This window comes from Panthera onca, chromosome E3, assembly GCF_046562875.1.
Source record: "Panthera onca isolate mPanOnc1 chromosome E3, mPanOnc1 haplotype 2, whole genome shotgun sequence".
In the NCBI taxonomy this organism is placed as follows: domain Eukaryota; kingdom Metazoa; phylum Chordata; class Mammalia; order Carnivora; family Felidae; genus Panthera; species Panthera onca.
The window spans coordinates 23,654,180-23,674,049 of NC_138354.1; the positions used below are offsets into that span (position 1 = coordinate 23,654,180).

A 19,870-nucleotide genomic window follows, 5' to 3' on the forward strand; every position below is an offset into this window, starting at 1 on the left:
CTCCACTGACTAAGCCAGCCAGATGCCCCAGCATGTCCTTATTAAGTTTAGAATTAGCTTGTCAAATTCCACAAAAGGACCTTCCTGTGATTTTGATGGGCAACATGTTGTATCCATAGACCAATTTTACGAGAACTGGCATTACAACATTTTCTCTGTACTATTGAGTGTTCTAACCATGAAGATTTATTAAGATTTCATTTGTTCAAATTTTAAAAATTTCTTTCAGCAGTATTTTGTAGTTTTCAGCATAAAGGTCTTATCTATCTTTGTCAGGTTTATTCCCAAGTATTTGATGGGTTTGGTGCCATTAGTTTTGTTTTTTAGTTCCATTTTCTACTTGTGTGTTACTAGTGTCCAGAAGTCAGTGCAACCGCTCAAGGACATCAGTTTCCTGTTTGGCTTCACCATCCTAGCATGTCAGAGTCACACAATGGCTGCTGCCTCCTCAGGTCTGGAATCTACCTTCCTGGGAGGAAGAAGAAGCAAGTGACAAGATGGAAGGGATAGCACCTAGATCAGGAAAGAAAAATATTCCCAGAAATCTCTACAGTCTTGTTTCATTTCAGTCATCAGAACTGGGTCTAGTTACTCCTAGATGCCGGGGAGGTGAAGATGGAATTTTTAAGCTGGGTACATTGCTGCTCCAAACAAAATCTGAGTTCTGTTGGTAAATCCTAGAGGAGAATAGTAGGTGGGAAGCTAGCAGTGACAGCCACAGTGTAGAAAAGGATTTAGTACTTTCATAAGACCATGTACTCCTTGAACCCTCTCACTATGGTTTTTCTAAACAGTTTTTATTTAATTTAGTGTTTTATGTTATTTTGGCTATGTAAATATTATTCCACACTGATCTGTGTGGTGTGCTATGATTGAATTTCCTCTCTTGGTCAACTTTTGTGTTTTTCTTGGAGTTATTGTGGTTTCTTGTTTTTGTTTGCTTAGTTTTCTATGTCACTGTCTCTAACTCTTCCTAAACTTTCCAACAGAATTGCAAAACGTCACTAAAAAAAGAATTTTTTTTTCATGCAGTCAGACACATGGTTTCCCTTTTTTTCACCCTTAGATTCTTCTTTCCTGGAGACTTTTTGTAACCTTACTCAGTCTGAACTAGGATTTTTTTTCTCTAAGCATTCTGAAATTTTTTTTAGTCTCTCCCTGTGTCCCTGTTGTCTCTAGTTCTTATGGTTTAATCCTTCATTTTCGCTGATTATATTTTCCAGTAGCCTCCTGACAAAGCAGCCATAGGAAGTACATTTTTTCAGGCATTGGGTAAAACACCTTTATTCCCTCCTTGCACTTGATTGATACAATTTTTATGGGAAAGAATTCTAGATTGATAATAATGACCCCTCATTAGTGTGAAGGCATTACTTTATCATGTTTAGCTTCTTGTGCTGCTTTTGAAAGTCTAATTAAAGATTCTGATTTCTTTCTTTCTTTCTTTCTTTCTTTCTTTCTTCCTCTCTCTTGGTGACACTGTAGCCTTTTTCCTCTATGAAAGTTTTTAAGATATTTTTGTTCTTGGCATTCTAAAATTTCCCAATTATATGCCCTGGTAAGGATTTTTTCAAATACATTGTGCTGGGTATTTTTAATCTAGATGCTTATGTTCTTCAGTCCTGGACATTGTCTTCTATTACTTCCTGGTGGAAAGTACTGTCTCTTTCTAGAAGTCCTGCCCAGTTGATTATTGAACTACAGTGAATTATGTCTCTAATTTCATTAGCTTTTTAAAAATTCTACTTTTTAGGAGATTTCTGCAACTTTATCTTCCAACTCTTTTGTTCAATTTTAAATTTCTTCTATTGCAATTTTAATTTCCAAAAGCCATCTGTATTCGTTTTTTTTAAAATAATGTCATTGTTTTATAGATACAATATCTTTTCAAACATGCTAAGTATAATTTTAAATAAATAAATTTTCTTCAGCTCTCTGCTTTGTCTCAATGTCCTTCAAGTTTCTTCTTCTTCTTTATTTTATTTTATTTTTTTTTTGCTTGTTTTGCCTGTCTTTCAAAGTTAAGGGGTTTCCTTAAACATCTGATGATTTTGAGCTGACTATTCATCTTTAACAGTGAGGTATTAAAAAATTGTGGATGTGAGGTGTGACTTTTTAACTCAGAAGGCTCCAATGTAAGGTGTTCAGAGGAGTTCAGCCATTTGTGTCAGAATCCAAATGTCACTGTCTTTTATCAAGCCCTGTCTATTTCTCTAGAAAAGAATGCCAATTTCCTGCCGACTGTCATCTGCATCAGTCTGGGACCAAATGACAGACATGGGCTCGGTTGGAGATGGTGCCTCAGTCTTTAGGTGGTAATCTTTTACTTGGTTACCAAGGTTTCAGAAAAGTTCAGGATAGCTGAACAATGCCGGGGTTAGGGGTACCAGACTCCACACAGTTGAAAATCTGCATACAACTTTTGGCTCCCCAAAAATGTAACTATAAATACTCTACTGTTGACTGGAAGTCTTACCAATAATAAAAGCAGTTGATTTACACACATACATATTGTATGTTATATGTATCATATACCATGTTCTTACAATAAAATAAACTAGACAAAAAATATTATTAAGAAAATCATGAGAGGATGGGGCGCCTGGGTGGCTCAGTCGGTTAAGCATCCGACTTCAGCTCAAGTCACGATCTCATGGTTTGTGGGTTCGAGCCCTGCATGGGGCTCTGTGCTGACAGCTCGGAGCCTGGACCCTGCTTAGGATTCTGTGTCTCCCTCTCTCTTTCTCTCTCTCTCTCTCTCTCTTCCTCCCCCACTCAAGCTCTGTTTCTCTCTCTCTTTCAAAAAGTAAATGAACATTAAAAAATTTTTAAAGAAACTCATAAGAGGATGGGGCACCTGTGTGGCTCAGTCGGTTAAGCATCAAACTTCAGCTCAGGTCATGATCTCACAGTTTGTGGGTTTGAGTTCTGCATTGGGCTCTGTGCTGACAACTGGATCCTGCCACAGATTCTGTGTCTCAACCTCTCTCTGCCCCTCCCTCGCTTGTGCTCTCTCTGTCTTTCAAAAATAAATAAAAGTTAAAAAAAAATAAAAGAAAATCATTAAGAAGAAATACATTTTATAGTACTGCACTGCATTTATGGGAAAAAAATCCACATATAAAGGGACCCAAATAATTCAACTCCATGTTGTTCAAGGTCAACTGTTAGACTTTCAAGTGGGTTCCCTATGTTGAGGCCCATGCCTTACCCCATCTTTTGCTGAAGCTGAAGCCTCTAATTTCTGAGTATATTAGCTTTCTGGAGCTGCCATGACAAACTAACATAGACTTCAGTTTAAACAACAGAAATGTGTTTTCTCATGGTTTTGGAGGCTCAAACTCCAAGATCAAAATGTTGGCAGGATTAGTTTGTTCTGAACCCTCTCTCCTTGAGTGTAAATACTTATCTTTTCTCTGTATCCCCACCTGGTCTCCCTCTTCTTTGTATAAGGACATCAACCTTTTGGATTAGGGCCCACTGTAAATAACTTAATTTGAACTGAATCATGTCTGTAAAGACTACCTCCAAATACAGTCACATTCTGAAGTTCTGAGGGTTAGAACTTTAACATATGAATTCTGTGGGGGGACAGAATCCAGCCCATAACCCTCACATATTCAAGATGCCACTGATTGGTTCTCTTGTTATTTTCTTTCTCTCTGCAAGTATTTGATATTATATTTCTCAGTTCTGTTAATATCTTTACCTGATCCCCAGCTTTTGAAACTTCCTGACATCTCTCTGCTGGATTATCCGTTATTAATTTGACAGCCTTACCTCCCTCTTCTGCATCACAGGGGGGAAGCCTAGAATTACACTTCTAGGAACCTCTTTCTTAGTGTTTGCTAACATGAGGTACTCATAAAGAATTTGGAAGATAAAAGAGACCTTTTTATTTTTTGTTTTCAGTTGTGGGCAGACAGAGGAGCAAACAGTGGGACCTGAAGTTCTCACTAGCTTCCCAGCAAGCTACTAAAGTCACTTCTTTTAGTGATGTGGGTAGTTGAGAAGACATTGGGTCCTCCCAGAGCTCTCGAGCAGCGCTGGGATTTAGGGTGAGAGGTAAGTAAGGCAGGGTCTTCCAAGGGTAGCATCAGGGTCTGTTTTTATTTAAAATTTTGACCTTTTGTTCATCATGGATTTTTTCCTTAATTTTGTTTTTTTTCTCTAAATATTGCACTAAAATGTTCTTTATTTGCAGAAGTAAATTGTGATGGTTTATTTATGCATCAGCTGGACTGGGATCAGGGATGCCCAGGTAGCTGGTAAAACATTATTTCCGGATGTGTCTGTGAGGGTGTTTCTGGAAGAGATTTGAACCGGTGCACTACCTAAAGAAGATGGCACTCACTAAGGCAGGTGGGCACCATCCAATCCACTGAGGGCCTGAATAGAACAAAAATGCAGAGGAAGGGTAAATTCTATCTTTTTACCTGAGCTGGGACATTCCTCTTCTCCTGGTCCCAGACATTGGCACCTCTGGTTGTTAATGCCATTGGCTTTATGATTCTGAGGGCTTTGGACTCAATTATACCACCAGCTTTCCTGATTCTCTAGCTTGCAGACAGCAGATGGCAGGACTTCTCTGCCTCCATAACCATATGAGCCAATTCCTAGAATAAATCAATAGATAGATAGATAGATATACAGGTATATATGTTGGTCTGTTTCCCTACAGAACCTAATACATAGTGTTTTGGTGCTCTCTTCAAGTTTGTGTCCAAGGCGATTGCCTCTCTCGCCTGACCCTACACCTGGTCTTGCCTTCGGGAATGCACAGAGCTTCTAGGTCAGTCCTGGGATTCACTCACTTTGGTGCTGCAGGCTGAGATTGATGACAGTGGCTTGCTTGCCCTGCATTCCTCAGCTTTCCAATGATGGAGTAAGCCTCAAAATCCCCCTTCCTTCTCAAAATACATAGAGTGGCTTCTGTTCTGATGGAAACTTGATGCATGCAATCTTTCATCAACTGTATTCTCTCTGATCTCTCTTTTGTGGATTTTACTCTCATGTCAGTAATGTTTTGGTAGGGAGCAGAGGAAAATTTATATGTTTAATCTGCACATTTTTCTAGAAATCCATCTATCCTCAAATTCCCAAACTTCTGAATCATGTGAACAATTACTTATCACCCATTGCATCATAGCAAATCATCACTGATAGCACCTTCTCCATTTTTGTGAGAATTTAAATCTACAGAGTTCCTCCTCCTCCTCATGGCCACAAGGTCCTACCTTATCTGACCTCTTGCCCATCCCCTCCAACTCATCTTTGGCCAGTTTCTGCTTTGTTCGATTTGTTGCAGCCACCCTGACCTCCTGCTCTTCCTCAAACACGCCAAACTCATCCTCAGTTCGGAGTTTTTGCATTACCTCCTCCTCCCTCCATCTGGAATGGTCTTCCCTAGATTTTCCATAGCCTCTGTCCCCTTGCTTCATTCAGTTCTCTGTTCAAATGTCCCTCTTGGGAGAGGCCTCCCTTCTTACCTATCTCCTTACTAGGTTTTAGTTTTCCTTCAAAGCAATTGTTGGTAGTTGAAATTATATATTTGTTCATTTGCTTATTTTCCTTCTGGAATGGAAAATACTTTGTATTTTGACTGTTGCATCCCCAGAATCTTGAACAGGTGCCTACCACATAGTGAGCTCTCCAATATTACTTGAGTGTTTACACTGGAATGGATCTCACAATCCTCTGATTTTGGCAAACAAGTTAGAGGTTTTCTTTTTTACTTTTCCAGGGCGTTCTGGTGTCATTCAGGCAGTCTACAACTACCCCCAAGGTCTCCATTCCACTGTTCCTGACTCCGGTCTGTGATGGTCTTACCGTTTCCCAGGAGGACTTCTGGCATCTGTCCTACGTCACATGAGGGAGGGTCAGACTCCCCCTCCATTCTGACATGTTTGATCTAAGAGACCTGGAAGCCAAGAGCCCCAGTGGGAGCCCTCTGTACCAAACAAGCACATCAGTGGCTGCTCAAGATGTCCAGAGGTAATCTCTCTCACAAAGGGATTCTTATTTCCTCTACCGTTCTCAAGTCTTCCTTACAAAAAATATTGATTATTCAATATTATTTTTTACATCTACCCCCCCTTTTTAACTTAACTGCATTTTAATACACTTTTTTTTACATTGGAATAATTTAACATGTCCAGAGTACAGAGTTCCTATATAAAATTACCCAGTGCCCACCCCCCCAACAAGGTGAACATCTCCATGTAGCCATGATACATTTGTTAAGACTAAGAAGTTAGCATTGGCATAGCTCAAGTCCAGGTTTTATTTGTATTCCATCAGGCTTTCCATGAAAACCCTTTTCATATTGCAGGATCTAATCTGGGTACCTCACTACATTTAGGCATTGTATCTTCTTAAAGTCCTTTGGTCTTTTACAGCCTTTGATTTTACTGATCTTGACATTTTTGAAGAGTACTGGTCAGTGGTTTTGTAGATGTCTCTAAATTTGGGTCTATATGAAGTATTTCCTTATGATTAGACCAGAGTTAGTTTTTGGTGAAGAATACCATAGAGGTGAAGTGCCTTCTTCATCACACTGTACTAGGGTTTGATGTTAAACTTTATGTGTCAAATTGTTAGGGTCATGGGACACGCAAATATTTGGTCAAACAGTATTCTGGGTGTTTTTGGATGAAGGTAACATTTAAATTGTTAGCCTGAGTGAAGCAGATTATTCTTCCTGATTTGGATGGGCCACATTCAATCAGTTGAAGGCCCAAATAAAACACAAAGGTCAACCTTCCCTCAATTAAGGGGAATTCCTCCTGTCTGACTGTATGAGCTGGGATGTTGTTGTTGTTGTTGTTGTTGTTGTTTTTCCCCTGCCTTTGGACTTGAGCAAAAGCATTGGCTTTTCTTGCTGGCCTTTGGTTGGAAGTAGACCATTGGTTCTCTTGGGTTTCTAGCTTGATGACTACAAATCTTGGGACTTGTTAAACCTCCATAATCATGTGAGCCAATTACTTATAATAAATCTCTCCTTCTGTCTTTTGTTTCCCACAATCTCTGCTCCATCCTGTCTCTTGTTCTCTCTCTATATATATTAATGTATGTATATACACACACATGTCCTATCAGTTATGTTTCTCTGGAGAACCCTGATTACCACAAGGGGTTGCTTAATATCAACATGACTTATCCTTGATCAAGGTTAACCTTGGTTAAGGTAGTGGCTGCCAGCTCTCTGCACTCCAAAGTTGCTAATTTTCCCTTTCCACAATTTTTCATTGGAAATGAGTCACTAAGTCGAGCCCACATTCAAGGAATAAATATATTTTTAAATTTCATATCACTGTGGCAAGAAGATAATCAGTGTTGCCATAAATAGAGGGCGAATATAAAAATGAAGAGAGGAAAACAAAACAATCTAATTAAAATCTATCCAGATAGCTTGTCTGGTTACCCAACTATAAGTAACAAATTACCCCACAACCTAATGGGTTAAAACAACACAATAATTTATTTTGTCCATGAGTCTGTAACCTGGGCAGGGCTTGGAAGGGAAGACTTGTCTCTGCTGTACAGGCATCACTGGGTGGATTACCCACTTCCGAGATTGCTCACTTGCACGGCTGGCAGGTTGGTGCTGGTTTTCAGCTGGAGCTCAGCCAGGGCCTGGAGCTCAGGACTTTGGGCTTGGTTCCTCGTGGGCCTCTCAGTGTGGCCTGGGCTTCCTCATGGCATGGGTTCCAACAGTGAATATCCTAAGAAAGACCCAGAGAGACAAAATGTATATTGTGCTTTATGATCTGGCCTCAGAAGTCATATAGTGTCATTGTTGAATTCTGCTAGTCAAGAGAGTCATAAATGCCCACCAAGTTTCCAAAGGGAGCGGGGCATAGATTCTACCTCTCACCGGGGAGTAGCAAGGTTCCCAAAGATCACGTGGGATGTAAACTACAAAGTATTCCAACAGTGTTGCCTACTTAAGGCTCTGGACTAGAGTCCTGTTCCATTGGTGTTTAAAAAGAGACAGGGGTGGGGCGCCTGGGTGGCTCAGTCGGTTAAGTGTCCGACTTCGGCTCAGGTCATGATCTCGCGGTCCGTGAGTTCAAGCCCCGCATCGGGCTCTGTGCTGACAGCTCAGAGCCTGGAGCCTGTTTCGGATTCTGTGTCTCCCTCTCTCTCTGACCCTCCCCTGTTCATGCTCTGACTCTCTCTGTCTCAAAAATAAATAAATGTTAAAAAAAATTTTTTTAAATGTTTAAAAAAAAAATAAAAAGAGAGAGGGGTGCCTGGGTGGCTCAGTTGATTAAGAGTTTGACTTCAGCTCAGGTCATGATCTCACGGTTCATGGGTTTGAGACTCACTGCATCATTGCACATGTGTTTCTGTCTCCTTGGGGTTCCCTTACTCCCTTCTCTGCCTAGAAAATTCATTTTCACTTCTTTCAAACCCAGCTCATTCTCTGAGGCAAGAATAATAACATCCTCTTTGTTCTAGCCCTTATTTATCCCTTGCATTACAATTTCTCTGAGACTTGTTTGGCTTTCCACGTTCACTCACTATATTTTGAATCCCTAAAGCATAAGAACCACATGTAATTTATAATTATAAATTTTTGTCCATTTTACCTCTTGTTGTAACACCCTACCCCCACTATATTTCCTATCTGGCCAACTCCTATTCATCCTTAAAAACCCAGTCTGGCTAACACTTTCTAAATGAAGTGCTTGTTATCTCCTCCCAACTGAATTACTGATTTCATCTTCTGTAATCTCACAGGATCTCATTTGCATCTCTAGGACAATCAATGTCTGGGTGTTAGAATGCAATTCTTTAGATGGATGCCAATCATTCAGGGCTGGGAATAAGTTAAATCATCCTTGTCCTAGACCAGTTCCCCAGCACCAGACCCTGAGATGAGAATTTGTGTGAAGTGATTTATTCAGGAAGACCTCTTAGAAGAAACTCGTTAAGAGGTGAGGGGAACAGGTCATGGAAAAGGAAGAAGTCAAGGAAGGATGGGATCAGGGGAAAGGTCTCAGGAAGAGTATCTTTAGTCTAATCCTGGAGGGAGTTCTGGAATGTTCCACCTCATGACTTGTCATGACTGGAGGCAGGGAAGCTAGCTTCCACACTCCCGCACTGTCATTGGCTGAGGGCCATTCCAGAAAACATAAACCCTAGGCATTTCCAGGTTTCTGTGTGAGCAGACAACCCAGTGGCAGTAGCCCAAAAGCAGGTGCCAGAAGACAATCACAGGTGCAGCCATTTGTAGTAAAGTACACAGCTGGGGATGGGCACACAGAAAAGGCAAAAGGATCCCACAGGTTCCAGGTAGGGCACCAGCTACAATCTTGGATCTTAGTGAATGTCCTTGGAGACAAGAAATGGGTAGGGAGCAGGGGAGGCCATCACCACACCAATGATGACAGAGTCACAAATTGAGGAATATATTTAACTTGCCTCCATGGCCCTGAGCTAAAATGAAAATAAAACCATGAGATAATTTTTTGTAAGGTTTTGCTAGTAAACTGGAAAACATGGGTGATTTTCTAAAAGATAAAATGACTGAAATTAATTCAAGAGGAGAAAGAAAATTCAGACAGGTCAATATTCATGGATGAAAATTACAAAATATTTCAAAGAACTGCCTGCTCTACCAGAACTAGAGAGTAAATTAGGTGAATTTTATAGTCCTTTGAAAACACATCCTTTGAAAACAGGTCCAGACCTAAAGAAATAGGGACATTTCACAACTGTGTTTAAAGAGCTGGTAAAACGGAAACCTGACAAGGATACTGAGCACACACACATGGCCTTCAGGCTGGCTTTCTTATAAAAATAGATATAAAATTCTGTATGAAATGTTATCAAGCAGACAAAGCAATACGCTTGATGTTACCAGTATGGTGCACCACAGGAATAGGTTACAGTGGGCATTTGTCATTTCGGGCTGCCTGGCATTCAGTGGTGCTCCTTTTGGAGGGAATCTCAAGATAGAGGGGAGGCAGGTCAGTCTCCCACGAGGGAAGCTATAGGGCATTATGGTCCTTTCCCTATGTCTCAGCAGCTCATGACCAGAACTAGGATCTAGCCCAATCAGTGGATGCTTCCACTTTGGGCTTAGGATTTTGAAGCCGTGATAGCAAAAGTTCAAGGACAATCAGATATTATTCAAGATTATTCAGAGTGGCTATGGCAGAACCAAGAGTCCAGAGTGTGGCTGCCACCGTCAAATGGTGGTAACAGTCTTGGTGGCAGTAGCATGTTCAGCATCATCGATGGTGCCATCTTAGGTAGAATTTTCTGGAGCAGGTCTCTGGCTACAACGTACTTTCTTCTTTGGTTTCCCAGTCTGATTCTGAAGATTTTCTGAGTGTTCTGTGAGTTGCTTTATAGCCACCCTTCCAAGAAACCCTTTTTCTGCTTAAATTAGCTAAAATAGTTTATGTTGTTCGTTACCCAAAACCTATGATGGGTAACCATCAAAACCCTAGAGGAGAAAGCAGGAAAAGACCTCTCTGACCTCAGCCATAGCAATCTCTTACTTGACACATCCCCAAAGGCAAGGGAATTAAAAGCAAAAATGAACTACTGGGGCCTTATGAAGATAAAAAGCTTCTGCACAGCAAAGGAAACAACCAACAAAACTAAAAGGCAACCAACGGAATGGGAAAAGATATTTGCAAATGACATATCAGACAAAGGGCTAGTATCCAAAATCTACGAAGAGCTCCCCAAACTCCACACCCGAAAAACAAATAACCCAGTGAAGCAATGGGCAGAAAACATGAATAGACACTTCTCTAAAAGAAGACATCCGGATGGCCAACAGGCACATGAAAAGATGCTCAACGTCGCTCCTCATCAGGGAAATACAAATCAAAACCACACTCAGATATCACCTCACGCCAGTCAGAGTGGCCAAAATGAACAAATCAGGAGACTACAGATGCTGGAGAGGATGTGGAGAAACGGGAACCCTCTTGCACTGTTGGTGGGAATGCAAATCGGTGCAGCCGCTCTGGAAAACAGTGTGGAGGTTCCTCAGAAAATTAAAAATAGACCTACCCTATGACCCAGCAATAGCACTGCTAGGAATTGACCCAAGGGATACAGGAGTACTGATGCATAGGGGCACTTGTACCCCAATGTTTATAGCTGCACTTTCAACAATAGCCAAATTGTGGAAAGAGCCTAAATGTCCATCAACTGATGAATGGATAAAGAAATTGTGGTTTATATACACAATGGAGTACTACGTGGCAATGAGAAAGAATGAAATATGGTCCTTTGTAGCAACGTGGATGGAACTGGAGAGTGTGATACTAAGTGAAATAAACCATACAGAGAAAGACAGATACCGTATGTTTTCACTCTTATGTGGATCCTGAGAAACTTAACAGAAACCCATGGGGGAAGGGAAGGAAGAAAAAAAAAAGAGGTTAGAGTGGAAGAGAGCCAAAGCATAAGAGACTCTTCAAAACTGAGAACAAACTGAGGGTTGATGGGGGCTGGGCGAGAGGGGAGGGTGGGTGATGGGTATTGAGGAGGGCACCTTTTGGGATGAGCACTGGCTGTTGTATGGAAACCAATTTGACAATAAACTTCATATATTGAAAAAAATTATTAAAAAAAAAGATTAACTTGTGTTAGGCATCAGTGAAAATTGTGGAACTGGAAAATCTAAATTCCCTCCACAAAACTAACAAAAACTGTCATAGTCAGCTTTGTCACAACTCTGCAGAATACTTGAAAGTTTATAAAATCCAAGCAAACATCTATAAAGAAAAATATGATCAAAAGAAAAAAAAAAGCAAAAAAAAAAAAAAAACAAACCTATGATGGGTATACAGGTCAAAGGTTAAAAAAAAAAAACACAGAAACAAAACCAAAACCAAACAAATATATGCCCATCACTGTTGATGCCCAGAGGGCATTTGGTAAAATTCAAGATCCATTTCTGATAATAACACTTTCTGAAGGAGGAAGAAATGGATACCACTTTAATGCAATAAATAATATATATCTCAAACCAAAAGCAAGCATCATGCTTAATGGTAAAACACTGGAAGCCTTGCTGTTAATGTCAGGAACAATGCAGGCTTTCCCACTCTCACTAATATTACTTAACAGAATTCCAGATGGGCAATTAGATGAGAAAAGCATAAAGATAAGGTACAAGTATTATAAAGGAAGAGGCCAAGTTATTATCTCCTGCATTGATATGAATTCCTGAAAAACTCCAGAGCATCAACGGAAAATTCTGAGGAAGAACTAAAGTAAATCAAGGTGGCTTGTTACAAAAATAACTGTCTTGGGGCGCCTGGGTGGCTCAGTCTGTTAAGCTTCCGACCTCTTGATTTCGGCTCAGGTCATGATCTCAGGGTCATGAGACTGAGCCCCACACCAGGCTCCTGCTGAGCATGAAGCTCATTTGAGACCCTCTCTCTTTCTCCCTTTGCCCCTCTCCCTGCTCAGATGTTCTCTCTCTCTCAAAAAAAACAAAAACAAAAACAAAAAACTTTGTGGGCACCTGGGTGGCTCAGTCAGTTAAGCATCTGACTTTGGCTCAGGTCATGATCTCACGGTTAGTGAGTTCAAGTCCTGCATCAGGCTATCAGTGCAGAGCCTGCTTCGGATCCTCTGTCACCTTCTCTTTCTGCCCCTCCCCTGCTCCTGAGCACGCACCCTTTCCCTCTTTCAAAAATAAACATTAAAAAAAAAAAAATTAAAACAGGGTGCCTGGGTGGCTCAGTAGGTTAAGCTTCTGACTTCAGCTCAGGTCATGATCTCATGGTTTGTGAGTTTGAGTCCCACACTGGGTTCTGTGCTGACAGCTCAGAACCTGGAGCCTGCTTCAGATTCTGTGTCTCCCTCTTTCTCTCTTTGCCTCTGCATCACTTGTGTTCTCTCTTTCTCAAAAATAAATAAATAAAACTTAAAAAAATTAAAACAAAGAACCAAAAAATTTTGTCCTAGAGACAACAGAAAATATAATATCCCATTCATAATAGCAACAGAGAGGAATAAACTCATTAATATTACACAGACCTATGGAAGGAAACTATACTATTTTGAGAGACATTAAAAGTCCTTGTATAATTTTTAAAAGACATACTTTATTCTCAGATAAGAAGATAAATATTGTGATGATGTCAACTTTCTTTAAATTAATCTATATAAATTAATTCCCCCAAAGGATTAAATTCATCTGAGAGAAAAAGCAAACAGCCAATAAAATACTGAGAGGTATGATCCTACCAAACATGGCAATATATTCTAAACCCATCTTATAGAGACACATCAATGAACTAGAACAGAATTTTTCAGAACTTAAATGTGTGTGGACTTTAATATGTGATAAAAAGTGACATTATAAAAGAGTGGGGAAAGGTTAGATAATTTTTTATAATGGTGCTGAGACAGCTGCCTAGCCATATAGGGTGGGGAAAAGGCAAGATCCCTACCTCATTTCTCACACAAAAATAAATTTCATACGGAGCCAACATTACAAGTAAAACAAAGGAAAGAAATATAAAGCATAGTAGCACTAAATGAAAACATTCTAAGTATTCTTATGATTTTGGAGTGGGGAAAGGCTGTTTTCTTAATCATGTATTCAAAAAAAAATCAGAAACTTTTATGAAAAAAACTGATCAACCTGACCATATAAAATAACTAAAATTTTCTATTTGATATGAAAACATTATAAACGTGGTAAAAGGTAAATAACCAACTGGTATAGACCAAGGAATAATGTAATTCATCTGCCAGGTGCTTTTATTAGCAGACATTTATAAAAGGAACACATCAAAGAAGAAATGGACACATGATATGGACAGGTAAATCATACCACTAAAAGTACAAATTGCTAAAAAAAAAAAAAGGGGCATTACTTAGTCATTTTCTTGACTGTAAACAACAGAAACTGACACAGGTTAGTTTCAGCAGTAAAGGAATTTATAGGAAGCCTATCAGGCTAGCTCACACAATAAACAGAGCCAGAGAAACAGGCTTGGGCAGAAACCTAGGGAGGCAGACACCAGTAAGAACTTGCCTCTAGAGCAGCCAGTTGGACCCTCACTGCCACCACTGGATCCTCTGCTGAATACAGAGCCACCAGATTCACTAATTTGCTGTATTGTCTCCAACTAACCTTATGTAGATACTTCCAGAGCCAAGGCCCAAGTGGAAGCATCTGATTGCCCTTGCTTTAGGTCACCTGGGCTCTGGCAACCTGCTCCCCAGCTCCTGCCCATTTTTCACAGTGGGAGCCTGCACTGTCCTAATTTGGGATCCTTTCCAAATAGGAAGTCTGTTTATCTAATTTTTTTAATGTTATGTTATTTATTTATTTAGAGAGTGTGTGAGCAGGGGAGGAGGACGAGGTAGAGGAGGAGGAGGAGGAGGAGGAGGAGGAGGAGGAGGAGGAGGAGGAGGAGAGAATCCCAAGCAGGCTCTGCGGTGTGAGCACAGAACCCGATGCAGGGCTCAAACTCACAAACTGGGAGATCAAACCTGAGCCGAAATCAAGAGGTGGATGCTTAACTGACTGAGCCACCCAGGCACCCCAGAAGTCTTTTTAGATGTTAGCTAGCTGAAACAACAGTACGGAATGTTCTACTTCATTTCTACAAATAGGAACACATTAACAGGACATCTTCTGTTCCTCGAATTTGCCAGTATAAAAAAGACAGAAAAACTCAGCGCTGTCTTGGGACCGGAAAATATGTGCTCCCCAATCATTGTTGGCAGGATAAAACCTTTCTGGAGGTCAGCTTGACAATAGGTGTCAACATATGAAATGTGCATACCCTTTGATCCGAGGTATCAGTTTACGGAAATGGTTGCAGGGATGGACTAAGTTTGGATCATGATGAGAGTCACTGCATTGCTCTTTCTAATTTGTGTTTCCCTGGTTCAGCAGGGGTAAGCGGTGGGTACAGAGAGGGACGTGGAAGATTTACTATAGAATGTTGTTACGTTGTTTGGTGTGGGTCTTAAAAGAAAGACCATCTGCATGCTCCAATTAGGAATTATTTTCCAACCGTGTTCTGGCCAAGATAGGTAGGTTGGCTTTGGGGCTTTGTGGGACCAATAAACCTGTAATGGTGGGAGAGGCCAGACTGGGAAGGGGGTCACGTGTCCCACTAAGGAGTTTAGATGTATGGCTTCCAAATACATCTGTATGCTATTACGATGGCTACCTTACTAGATGTCCAATAATGAATAAGATGGCCTCTCCTGGGTGGAAGCCTACACTCCAGGGCAGGTGACAGATTGTAAGCTGACTTCTACTGTGGTAACATTACTGTCATGACTGAGAGGTGCCAAGAGAGCCTGCAGAAGGAACAAAGACAGGTTAGTTAAGCGGAGGCCCAAGGAAAGGTGTTTGGGACAGAGGAAACAGCTTGAGCAAAGGCCTACGTGTCTTCCCACCTGCCTGAGGGTGCTGAAGGAAGACCAAGACATTCCATCCTGCTGGGGACTGGAGGGCAACTCCAGCACGAGAAAATCAGAGAGAACTGTATTTTAGTGGATTCCAGTGGAAACCAGCCTCAGGTTTGCAGCTGAACTACACTGATTACATTGTGGATTTTGCTACATGCTGGCAGGAAAATGTGTAAGTGGCATCCGGGCTAGGGGAGGAGGCGATGTTCAATGCGGATGAGCCCGAGCTTGCCTCTGTCTGGTGGTGCTAAGCCAAAGAAGTCAGATCTGGTGATGGGCTCAGCCCTAATTTTTTTTAAAGCACACAGTGAGATGGCATTCCACGTGGCTTGCTTGGACTGGAGAGGAAGGCTTAGGCAATGGGGTCATATTCAGGCTAAGGCTCCAGTATAAAGAGAAACAGCGTGGTCAACTTCCACTGATCTTTGACTTCCAGTTTAGTAAATTTAAAAAAGTAGCGTTTGTTAGCACCTGCTGTCTGCCAGCCATGTGTGACAGTAAAACAAAAGCATGATGACCTGGAAAGCAGTCAGCTGGACAGTCACGTGGACAAGGCCTGTTGGTAGATAAGGTCAAGGATCGTGTACAGCAGCTAGGAGAAAGCTCAGTGTTGACCAATTCCATATCTGTCTTGGGTTTAAATACCTACCCCTGATTAAAGTTGCTCAGTGTCTTAGTTTGGATTGTCCTTAGACCAGAGCCTGAGACAAAGACCTGGGTGCAGGTAGTGTATTTGGGAGGTGATCCTGGAAGCTAGAGTGAGGGAGTAGAGTAGGAAGAGGAAGACAGGGAAAGCGAGAAATCCAAGAAAGGGTGCCTTATTGAAGGTGGGCAACTGGGGCTCCATCCCTTTGGGAACTCTCTGAAGAATTCTGTTAGGTGCACCTTACAGTTGTCTCTCCAAAGGCTGAGATTCCTGGGAGCTTATCCAGTGACTGGTATTTCCCACTGGGTGAAGGTTGTCCCTGTTGGGGGAGGAAGAGTTGTTAATTCAAACTCCCCTCTGGTGAGAGTTCTTTGGCTTTGGAAAAAACCCTCCGGCAGGAAAGCAAAGAAGTAAACAGGAGGCATTTGAAGTGGGGATCATCACAGTGCAATGGTTTACACAGATTGTAGCGGTGGTTGAAATTGGAGATGGGCTCAGGGCATAAAATGTGGGGAGTGAAAAGCTTTTGCTATGCTCAATTTCTTTCTAAAGCAGTTTATTCATTCAACCAAACATTTATTAGAACCATGGTCAATGCTGGGCTCTATGGTCAGCAAAACAGATCTAGCCTCTGCCTTAAGAGCTGATAGTTTTTGGGGATTTTGAGCATGCAAGATGGTGCTATGAACATCTAAGTCCAAAATAAAGCAGTGCTAAAAAAAAAATAAAATTAGAGAAAACTAATTGAGGGCTAACTTCTAAGTCAGTTTGACACTTAAGGAGACCACAGCTCCAAGACCCTTCCCACTGCCTAGAAACAAGCTAGTAAGCAAGCAAACAAACTTATAACACAATGGCTGGGTATTGTGATAAAGTGTTGTCCAACTGCTTGAAATTCCACTAAAAGCGATTCCTTCCTTTTGTCCCTCCCTCACCCATGAGTTTCATATTTGAAAAAAACTCAAACATGTCTGCAAAGGCCAAGGGCCATTGCATTCAAACTTCAGTATGAATGATCAGATTGCTTTCTTCCTGGTGCTCAGATGAGCTCAAGGTGTGGTGAAGAATGGATATTTGAGTAGGAGGTGGGGATGTTGGTGATTTGGAGGCTAGTGCAGAGCACCCTGGGGGGTGTCACCATACAGTCCCTGTTTACTTGGTGTGGGTCGCTCTGGCAAAAGCCATTTACTCTGAAATTTGTTGTAAGGTGGATTTTTGTTTTAAAAAGGAGAAGGGTTCGCCCTTCCCTGATTTCTCTCTTATATAGTAAACAGGACTCAGGCCAAAGGTTAGCAAAGAGGAGAATCTATAGAGAGGAGGTCACAAACCAGTTAATTTTGAGATGAAGGCAGCCCAAATATGTACTTAAAAAAAAAATGTTTATTTTATTTTGAGAGAGGGAGAGAGAGAGAGGCAGGGAGAAAGGGAGAGAGAATCCCAAGCAGGCTCTGTGATGTCCGCACAGAGGCTGATGTAGGGCTCCACCTCCTGAACTAGTGAGATCATAACCTGAGTGGAAATCAAGAGTCTAATGCCTAAATGACTGAGCTACCCAGGAGCCCTAAGACATACTTTTCTCTTTTTTCTGCACTATTTTTTTGGCTGAAACATTTAAAAATAGGATTCCCAATTTCTCTTTAAGAAATTAGATGATCTGAGCCCTCGTTTTCACACGGGAACAACTGGATGGGGTTGAGAGTGGCAGCCACCCCCCTTAGAAAGATGTTGACTTGTAGTTGGTCAGTCCCCACCATTCCTTATATTCTCCCCAACACTGAGAACCAAGTCATTTGAAGTATTAATTGTCAATATGATGACTGAAACACCAAGATTCTTTGATATAACCCATCTTGGTCCCTGTGATTGTATGTGGGTCTGTGACCTTTCGTTTACAGGTCAAGCCTAGAGGCTTTGAAACAAATTTGGGTTTGAAATGGATACATCGTACCAATCTCAAAGGCATTGAGTTGAAAATTAAAGGAAATATTGCATGCTTAGCACAATGCTTGAAACATAGCAGCTATTATCAGCAACCGCGAGTAGAAAGTGCAAGAGGGCAGGCAGGAACTGTGTTAATGTCATACTTTGTCATATTCCCAGCGCCTACAGTGCCTGGCGTATGTTGAATGAATGAATGAAGGTAGAGCTCAGCGGGGCTTTAAAGGCAGGTCTGCAAAGGAAGGTAATTCTGAGTATACGGTTTCACTGCGACCACAACGTGCCACCTGGAAGACAAGCCTATTGGGGCGTGCCAGACTCGGTGATGGCGTTCGGGTAGGCGCGCAGGCGGTCCGGGTCCCTCGGGAGCCGGGCAGGACTGGCTTGCTCAGAACTGTTCAGGGCCATATCTGTCACTTCTTCCACGGTCTGGTAAGGGGCGGCAACCTGATCTCCGCACTTTCTCAAGGCCTCCGCCATCAGATCAGAGGACCGAGACCCACCCCTGGGGTCCATCCCCGGGCACGAGCCCAGCGCTGTCCACCTTGCTGGGACCGTGCCCACATTAGACATGGCCTCTCTTGGACTTCACAAAGCGGGACCGCCCCGGAGCCGAGAGTCATCTCGTCTGGCTGGAGGGGCATATCCATTCCCACAATAAACATGGCAGCCACAACGGCTTCAGCGCCGGGCGGGCGGCGCCGGGAGGCGGGTCACGTGAGCGGCCCAGCTGGGCGGATCGCGCGCGCGCCCGCCCGCCCCGCCGGCCGCCGCTCGCTCGCTGGCTCGCTCGGCGGCGCTCTGAGGTGTGCGGGGCGTCGAGCCCCCCGGCCCGGTGAGGCGCGGCGCGGCGGGATGCGGCGGCGGCCGTGGCGGGGCCGCGGGCCGGGCGGGCGGACGAGGTGATGAGCGTCGGCGGCCGCCATGTCCAAGGTAACGGCGCCCGGGCCCGGGCCGCCGGCTGCGGCGGGCGGGAAGGAGAAGCGCTCCTTCAGCAAGCGGCTGTTTCGGAGCGGCCGCGCGGGCGGCGGCGGCGGCGGCGCGGGGGGCCCCGCGGGGCCCGGGCCGGCCGCGCCCGCCTCGCCCTCGTCGGCGCGCTCGGTGGGCAGCTTCATGAGCCGCGTCCTTAAGACGCTGTCCACGCTCTCGCACCTTAGCTCCGAGGGCGCCGCCCCGGACCGCGGCGGCCTCCGCAGCTGCTTCCCGCCCGGGCCGGCCGCCGCGCCCACGCCGCCGCCGTGTCCGCCGCCGCCCGCCTCGCCCGCGCCGCCCGCCTGCGCCGCCGAGCCGGTGCCCGGGGTGGCGGGGCTCCGGAACCACGGCAACACGTGCTTCATGAACGCCACGCTGCAGTGTCTCAGCAACACCGAGCTCTTCGCCGAGTATCTGGCGCTCGGCCAGTACCGGGCGGGGCGGCCCGAGCCCTCGCCTGACCCCGAGCAGCCTGTGGGCCGCGGCACGCAGGGCCAGGGCGAGGTCACCGAGCAGCTGGCGCACCTGGTGCGGGCCCTCTGGACCCTGGAGTACACCCCGCAGCACAGCCGCGACTTCAAGGTGAGCCCCGCCGCGTCCCCACCCCCAGGAGGGGGGCCCTGCCCCCTGCGTCCCTGGGGCACCCGGCTCCCCAGGTCTCCCTTCCATTCCTCCTTTCCTGGCGGCGCGGCGGGCCAACCAGCGCACGGGTCTAAAGAGGTGTGGGCCCCGAGTCTAGGACCGATGCCACTGTTTGTAAGGGAGACTCACCCATTCATTCTTCGAGTATTAAGGGCTTACTACGTGCCTGGCCCTGTGATGGGCCCTGGAGGGATATGGCAATGAACATGACTTCCTGCCTTCATTGAACTTACGTTCTTGGGGGTGGGCAAG

General features: G+C 43.7%; 1 protein-coding gene and 2 long non-coding RNA genes across 5 annotated transcripts in view; 2 read left to right on the forward strand and 1 right to left on the reverse strand.

The window, feature by feature from the left end:
- The window catches only part of LOC132689222 (uncharacterized), a 117,889-nt gene extending 111,850 nt beyond the window's left edge, over window positions 1–6,039 (forward strand). Inside the window, exon 7 of the long non-coding RNA XR_009614916.3 lies at window positions 5,744–6,039. This is a non-coding gene — a long non-coding RNA (uncharacterized LOC132689222). The remainder of the gene's footprint in view (window positions 1–5,743) is intronic.
- A 1,418-nt stretch (window positions 6,040–7,457) lies between these two features.
- LOC132689213 (uncharacterized) lies at window positions 7,458–19,841 on the reverse strand. Of its 2 annotated transcripts, none has more exons than XR_013552906.1 (4): window positions 19,748–19,841; window positions 16,306–16,385; window positions 15,177–15,309; window positions 7,458–7,724 (listed from the first exon to the last, which is right to left on the reverse strand). It is a non-coding gene; the product is annotated as an uncharacterized LOC132689213 (long non-coding RNA). The 2 variants fall into 2 exon arrangements; XR_013552905.1 differs by having other exon boundaries at window positions 16,238–16,385.
- Window positions 18,803–19,870, forward strand: part of USP31 (ubiquitin specific peptidase 31) — a 62,928-nt gene continuing 61,860 nt past the window's right edge. The window contains exon 1 of one of the 2 annotated variants that reach the window (XM_078440064.2): window positions 18,803–19,558. In XM_078440064.2, coding sequence (XP_078296190.2) covers window positions 18,929–19,558 — 630 coding nt within the window. In that variant the 5' untranslated portion in view covers window positions 18,803–18,928. The remainder of the gene's footprint in view (window positions 19,559–19,870) is intronic. The other variant, XM_078440065.2, reaches the window with a different exon arrangement.